We start from the raw sequence: 8,298 nt of genomic DNA, 5'->3' as shown, positions 1-8,298 counted from the left end.
CGACATAGAGACATAGTACAAGCAATTCACTATTGCTTCTTCTTACATATACTTCATGTTCACTTGTGCACTTCACAAATTCCTTCTCCCTTAGAAAGCCATCTATCTTCTTGTTCCAAGCTCTTGGAGCTTGTTTAAGTCCGTACATGGCTTTATGTAGTCTGTACACCTTTCTTTCTTCGCCATGTTTCACAAACCCAACTGGTTATGCAATATGAACTTCTTCTTCTAGGGGGCCATTAAGGAATGCATATTTCACGTCCATCTGACACATCTTCCAGTTGTTCATGTTTGCAAGACCAACAACCAACCTGATTGTTTTGATCCTAGCAACAGGTGCAAAAACTTCATCGAAGTCGATTCCTTCTTTCTAAAGAAATCCTTTCGCCACAAGTCTCGCCTTGTGTCGAGTCACTTCTTCTTTGGGATTCAACTTCACCTTGTATACCCACTTCACATCGATTGCCTTCTTATTTTGGGGCAATTCAACAAATGACCAAGTGTTGTTGACTTCGATTGACTTCAACTCTTCGTCCATTGCTTTCATCCACTTCGAATCTTTCAATGTCTCAACTGCATTGACATGTTCGACTTCTGCGTAGAAAGCATAATGTACCAGCTCACCTTCTTCATCGACCACATCATCTGATGTAATCACACATTCTTGCAACCTTTCAGGCATGTGTCTTATTCTTTGAGGTCTGCTTGTACTTGCTTCACCTCTGACTTCTTCCTGTCGAACTTCTCTTTCGACTTCACTAGCTGGTTCATTACAAAAGATTCTTACTGAATCTTTCTTGACATTCTCAGTCCAATCCTACTCTCTAAGCTCATCTATGATCACGTCCCTTTTGATCACTACTTGCTTATTCACTAGGTCAAACAACTTGTATCCTCCAGTTGAATGATATGCTATCAGGATCATCTGACTAGACTTGTCATCAAGTTTTCTTCTCAACTGATATGGAACATGTCTATGTGTTATAGATCCAAACACCCTTTGATGACTCAAGCTAGGCTTGACACCAAACCAATATTCTTCTGGCGTGATTCCTTCTAGCTTCTTCGTCGGACATCTGTTTAGGATATATGTCGCAGTCGACACAGCTTCTCCCCATAATTCTTCGGGTAGATGCTTGCCTTTCAACATACTTCTAACCATATCCATGATGGTTTTATTCTTCCTTTCTACGACTCCATTATGTTATGGAGTGTAGGGTGGCACCACCTCATGCATAATCCCTTCTTTCACACATAATGCTTCAAAGTCTTTCGACACATATTCTCCACCACCATCAGTTCTCAAAATCTTGATCTTTCGATTGCTCTATCTTTCGACCATATATTTAAACTTGGCAAACACCTCGATCACTTCACTTTTCTTCTGGATCAGGTAAGACCACAGTTTTCGACGGAAATCATCTATGAATGTAACAAAGTATTTGTTACCTCCAATCGAATCCACCTGGAGAGGGCCACATACATCAAAGTATATTATTTCAAGAATTGCCTTCGACCTACTTCCTACATCCTTACTGTTGTTCTTATGCTGCTTTGCATGCACACATTCTTCACACACTTTGTTTGGAATGTTGATTTCTGGTAATCCTGAAACCATATTTCTTCTCTTGAAATCTCTAATGTCTTTGAAATTGATATGACCAAGTCTGTAATGCCATATCCATTCATCTCTGTTGGCTTTTGTTGCAAGACACTTATGCTCCATCATATTTAGTTCAATCTTGAAGGTTCTATTATGAGACATTGGAGCCTTCAAGATCTACCTTCCATTTGAGTCGAAAACTCTCATCATCTTGTCTTCGATCGACACCTTGTAGTTCTTTTCGACTAACTGCCCTATGCTGAGCAAATTGCTCTTCATGTCTGGTATGTACAACTCATTTGAAATTACTGACCTCTTACCATCTTTCCTCATAATCAGAACATCACTAACACCTTCAGCTGCTAGAGTGTTGTCATTTGCAAATTTTACCATGTTCTTCATTGAGGGTTTTATGTTGACAAACCAATATTTTCTTCCAGACATGTGTGATGAGCATCCTGAGTCCAAGTACCACTGGTCATTGAATCTCTCTTCTTCTCTTGTTGTAACCATCAGTAATGTCTCTTCTTCCTCGTGTTTCGCCAATTTTGCATAAGTTTTTGATTCTTCTGATTTTTGGGACAATCACTAGAATAGTGACCATACCTTTGACAATTGTAACACTGAATGTGACTCTTGTCTGACTTTTGACCACCACCTCTTCCTCTACATGCAACACCACCTCTTTGGTTGCCTTGGTTTGAATTGTTGATTTCGACTAGTTTCCTTCTTGTTGATTTTGACCAGTCGAATTGTTGTAACCTCCTCTGTCTTTGTTGTCATTCCAACTTCTTTTACCTTTTCTTTTGCTGATTGAGTCTGCAAAGTCATATCACTCTTCGACTTTCCTGCAGCTCTTCCAGCCATTCTTTGTTCATGAGATTCAAGCGTCCCTTGAAGCTCTTCCTTTGTCAGTTTTGACAAATCTTTAGACTCTTTTATGGCTACTACCACGTGGTCGAACTTTGGAGCCAACCACCTCAAGATCATTCCAACAACAGATCTTGATGACAATACTTTTCCACATACCTTGATTTGATTCATCAGTTTCGTAACCTTGGTGAAGAAATCAGTTATGCTTTCATTGTCTTTCATCTAAAGCAATTCATACGTCCTTTTGTGAGTTTGTAACTTCACCTCTTTCACCTTCTCTGTGCCTCCAAACGATTTCTCCAGAATTTCCCATGCTTCTTTCGCTGACTCTGCATCACTAACCTTTTCAAAGTTATCTGCATCAACACATTGATGGATTATAAAGAGAGTTTTATAGTCTTTCTTCTTCAATTCTTTATGTGCAGTCTTTTCTTGATCTGTTGCGGCTTCTACAAGCGTTACTACTTCTTCCTTCACAAGATCCCAAAGATCTTGATAACAGAACACAACCTTTATCTGCTTGCACCAATTCTCATAATTGTTGTTCTTGAGAATCGGAAGATTTGCTGGAAAATGTCTGTTTGGATGATTCGTTGTCATGATGATTTTCTTCTATGAATCGATTAAATCGGAGCTCTTGATACCAAATATTGGAAATCCCCCAAAATCTATGGAGAATTTCAATCAATCTTGATGAACAAGATTGTTATCACCAACACAATAGCAATGAAAAGAAAGAACAATGGAGCAAGAAAGAGTGTAAAGATCGATGAAGGAGAAGAGTAATAAAATTCTGCAGAGTTTCTCTCTGCCCACAAATTGTGGAAAACTTATTATTCACTTTGCAACTGCAAAATACTATGAATACAATGTTATGAACACTCTATTCACCTCATTACAAAAATAAGGGTTACTCCCTCTATTTATAGATTTGGGTTAACTTGAACCTCAAGCCAAAGTCCAAAACTATAAAAGCCCAAAATAGCTAATACTACTAAAATAAGTCTAAGTCGAAATCCTGTGTGAAGCAACATGCTTCGCCACTTCGACACACTAACACAACTTAACACTCTAGGTGGTTTGACACTTCCTTATTCCGTCTAACAACCTGCTTCGACACAAAAAATTACAATTCAACACCTCAGCCCCTCACGAAAAGCAACTTATCATTAGCTTTTCATAACTCATCCATCAATTATTGTACGAGAGTAATCTTTTTCCTTTCCTTTAAAAAAAGTGGTAGCAAAATGTACTTTAGTGCAACATTTTGTAGTGGAAAAATAATTGAAGATAGAGTTGGTTTGAGATTAATCGTGTGAAACACCACCACCTCTGATGAGGTCCTAGATCATTTTTATCAAGTTTCCTATCCAGAGTTGAAATGATTCTCCCACATGTTTGGTGAGTATATTTCTTCTAGCAAATTCAATGGCACTCTCGTTTTGCATAAGGTTTGAAATAAAGAAACAAGTTGTATTGATATACTACTTATGGGTTTGGTGGATTACTAGTATTTGTGTTAAAGCAAGAAATGTTAGTCTGATGGCAGGTGAAAGACTGGTTTCCAACTCCAGTCTATGTTCTACGCAAGGCAGGTATTGTCTATCATTCGGCGGAACACTAAATAGAGAATATACTCACTTGGTTATAGTAAGTAATGCTAGTTTTGATCGAGGAGCAGTAATATGGTTGCATGCTAGAAACCAACCGGTTGATACTAAATCAGCGGTTTTATCTCTAAACAAGTCTGGTGTGCTCAAAATTGAATTTCAATATAGCAAAGAAATAATCATTTACTCTTCACCTCAACCTATAGACAATACTGTCGCTACTATGCTTGACACAGGTAACTTTGTACTCGAACAACTTCACCCCAATGGAACAAAGAGTTTACTGTGGCAGAGTTTTGATTATCCATTTAACGCTTTGGTCCCAAAGATGAAGTTAGGTGTTAATCGGAAAACTGGACATAATTGGTCATTAGTTTCGTGCTTAACTTTTTCACTAATAACTTTGGGTGAATTTAGTCTTGAATGGGAACCAAAAGAAGGTGAACTGAACATTAAGAGACTCGGGAAAGTGTATTGGAAAAGCGGAAAACTTGGAAATAATGGATTGTTCGAAAATGTTCCAGCAAATGTTCAACAAAATTATCAATACGTTATTATCTCTAACAAGGATGAAGATTCTTTCAGTTTCGAAATTAAATATGAAGACCGGAATTATAAGATGTCCCCAGAGTGGTGGCTATCCTATAAGGGGAAGCTCATGGGTTCGGAAGGAGAGTTAGCAAATGCAGATATTTGTTATGGATATAATAGTGATAGAGGATGCCAAAAATGGGATATACCAACTTGTAGGAAACCCGGTGAGGTGTTTCAGAAAAAGATAGGCCAACCCGACCTTGACAACGCTGTCCTCCAAGACAGTAAGAGTGTTGATTACAATGATTGCAAGGCGAGATGCTGGAGAAACTGTGGTTGCAATGGATTCCAAGAATATTATGGTAATGGAACTGGATGTATATTTTATTCATGGAATTCTACACAAAATGTTGATTGGGAGAGTTTGAATTACTTTTACCTCTTGGAAAAGCCAGCAAAGTTACCTCTCGGTAAGTTTTTGATATTTTTTTGATGGGTGGCGACCTATAGCCGATGATATGGTGCGAAAGACGAACTATAATATAAATCCAAAATTTTATCATAGTAAAACTGTAGTTAAATATAGTCCATTATACATTTGATATTGTTTAAATAAGACCTCTATACGATTAATGATGAAAGAGAAATCTGAACTTGGATCAATATACTAGACTTATAATAGATGTTCAAGTTAGAAACTCGTTAATTTTTAGGAACAATTTGTCTAAATAATGCTTGAAAACCTAGTAGGAATTTAAAAAGGAAGCTAAATAATGCTTGGTTTTATTATAAGTATCTCACAAAATACTCAATGCAGGTAAAAGAAGGTGGATATGGATAAGTGCAGCAATAGCAACTGCTTTACTCATAATATGCTCCCTCATTCTATGGATAGCAATAAAGAAACATAAATATGGACTTAAAGGTACTTGAATACATAAAAAGATAGTCGAATACATACTTCTTAAATCCAATCCATTTATTTTTTTCTCTATAATTTTTCTTGCTATGCAGAGAAGAAAGTTAAAAGAAAGGAGAATGAGATGCAAGAGTTGGCTGCTTCCAATGAATTATATAGTATCAATGATCTTGAAGTTGATTTCAAGGGACATGATATAAAAGTTTTTAGCTACGCATCAATTTTAGAAGCAACTATGGACTTTTCCCCTGAAAATAAGTTAGGACAGGGAGGCTATGGAACCGTTTATAAGGTGAATTTTTTTACATATTTTATAATGTGACTTAAAACGATTGAATAAATGGTTATAAAAGCAGTTATGAATAAAATCAAATATTTTTAAAGATTATGTGCTGAATAGTTGAGACCGTAAAATATCTTTGAACAAACCATCTCAGCATGATTATGAAGATCATTTACATTTTAACAATTTGTTCATATTTTTTGAAATAGTATTTTAGATTATTGATGATTTTTCTTTTACAAGTTCAGGGAATCTTGGCAACCGGGCAACAAGTTGCTGTAAAGAGACTTTCAAAAACTTCTGGACAAGGAGTTATTGAATTCAAAAATGAATTGGTACTGATATGTGAACTTCAACACACAAATCTTGTACAACTACTTGGTTGTTGTATTCATCAAGAAGAAAGGATTCTAATTTACGAATATATGCCAAACAAAAGCTTGGATTTCTATTTATTTGGTGAGGAATATGTCATGTTTTTAATGACAAATGCATCAAACCTATTTTCATTTTTAACTAAGTATTTTAGGCACAAATGTATCCACTTTGGTTTACTACTTATGTGGAATGTACATTTTAACTTGCAAGATTCTACAAAAAGGAAGTTACTCGATTGGAAGAAGCGCTTCAATATTATAGAAGGAATTTCTCAGGCAATACTCTATCTTCATAAATATTCAAGACTAAAAATCATTCATAGAGACTTGAAAGCTAGCAACATACTTCTTGATGATAATATGAGTCCAAAAATTTCTGATTTTGGCATGGCAAGAATTTTCTCACAGCAGGAATCAACAGTAAATACCAATAGGATTGTCGGGACATAGTGAGTTTTCTTAACTTTATTGTTTCTAATGTTTTAGAAATATTTTTGATATTGTTACATAATTTTTGTTGTAGTGGATACATGTCTCCTGAATATGCTATGGAAGGAATTTGTTCTACAAAGTCTGATGTCTATAGCTTTGGAGTGTTGCTACTTGAAATTATTTGTGGAAGAAAAAACAATAGCTTCTATGATGTTGATCGTCCACTAAACCTAATAGGCCATGTATGTAAAACTAGTCTCATTGAGTTTTTTTTTTAATTTCAAATATTATTTAATTTCATTAAATTACTATACTAGGCATGGGAGCTATGGAATGATGGTGAGTATATGCAGTTAATGGATCCATCATTAAGTGACTCATTTGTTCCTGATGAAGTGAAAAGGTGCATTCATGTTGGTCTCTTGTGTGTAGAACATTATGCAAATGATCGACCTACAATGTCTGATGTTATATCGATGTTGACAAACAAATATGAACATGTTACTTTACCAAAAAGACCAGCATTCTATGTTAGAAGAGATTTCTTCCAGGAGGAAACAACTTCAAAAGTTCTGGACACTGACTCCTATTCTACGACTGTAATTTCCTCTTCGGAAGTAGAAAGGCAAGAAATAAGTTTATCTAGTATAAAAGATTGTTGAGTTTTGGAGGTTTTGTAGAAGAGATGATTTGCGATTACTTATTTATTTGTTAAAACATCACTTTAGACTTTATCAGATGTTTATATAGTGTTCGATTTGTATCATAGTCGGTGTCTCTGAATACCTATTATTACATCTTAACTAGGGTTGTCCCTATGAAATTGTAACACCCCAATCAAATCAACCAAATAGAGTTTTAATTATTTCATAAATTATTAAAATTAAAAGGATAAAGGGTAAATTATATGAGAGTAATTGAGTCATTTTAGAAGGACTTATGTATTATAGTCATTATCATATTAATCAATTAGGATTATGGAAAAAGGGTATATGTGGAATAAATGACATTTTAGTCATTTTACAAAAGAATATATGACATTTTAAGTATAATTAAGATTAATGGAGGTTTAACAAGATAAAGAAGAATTTAATCCCTTAAAACCTTAATTAGTGCGAAAAAGATCAATTAAGAATTATGTTAGGAAGAAATGGTGTTTTGGACTCACATTTGAGGGGGAATGTTGAGAATGTATCACATGTGAGTAGTGTTGAATTGTAATTCCTTGTGTCGAAGCAGGTTGTTCGACAGAGTAAGGAAGTGTCCAACCACCTAGTGTGTTAAGTAGTGTTAGCTATTTGGGGTTTTTAAAGTTTTGGACTTTGCCTTGAGGTCCAAGTTAACATAAATCTATAAATAGATTGAGTAACTCTTATTTTTGTAATGAGGTGAATAGAGTATTGTATTCACAGTATTTAGCAGTTACAAAGTGAAAGTATAACTGATTTCTTCACCAAGGTTACGAAACTGGTGAATCTAATCAAGGTATGTGGAGAAGTGTTGACATCAAGATCTGTTGTTTGAAAGATCTTGAGGTCGTTGGCTCCAAAGTTCGACCACGTGGTAGTAGTCATAGAAGGGTCGAAAGATTTGTCAAAACTGACAAAGGAAGAGCTTTAAGGGACGCTTGAATCTCATGAACAAATAATGGCTGAAAGAGTTGCAGG

At 35.5% G+C, this 8,298-nt stretch overlaps 1 protein-coding gene across 1 annotated transcript; it reads left to right on the top strand.

The window, feature by feature from the left end:
• The first annotated feature begins 3,742 nt into the window (after positions 1–3,742).
• Positions 3,743–7,399, top strand: LOC127086672 (G-type lectin S-receptor-like serine/threonine-protein kinase CES101). The gene is made up of 7 exons (XM_051027467.1): positions 3,743–5,090; positions 5,438–5,545; positions 5,635–5,831; positions 6,071–6,281; positions 6,411–6,648; positions 6,723–6,873; positions 6,949–7,399. Exons 1-7 carry the CDS (start codon positions 3,905–3,907, stop codon positions 7,291–7,293), a joined length of 2,436 nt encoding a protein of 811 aa, XP_050883424.1. The 5' UTR covers positions 3,743–3,904; the 3' UTR covers positions 7,294–7,399.
• Positions 7,400–8,298: the final 899 nt, after the last annotated feature.

This window comes from Lathyrus oleraceus, chromosome 5, assembly GCF_024323335.1.
Source record: "Lathyrus oleraceus cultivar Zhongwan6 chromosome 5, CAAS_Psat_ZW6_1.0, whole genome shotgun sequence".
Lineage (NCBI taxonomy): Eukaryota > Viridiplantae > Streptophyta > Magnoliopsida > Fabales > Fabaceae > Lathyrus > Lathyrus oleraceus.
Note: the sequence above shows the minus strand (reverse complement) of the source record. Positions and strands in the feature narration are given on the sequence as shown.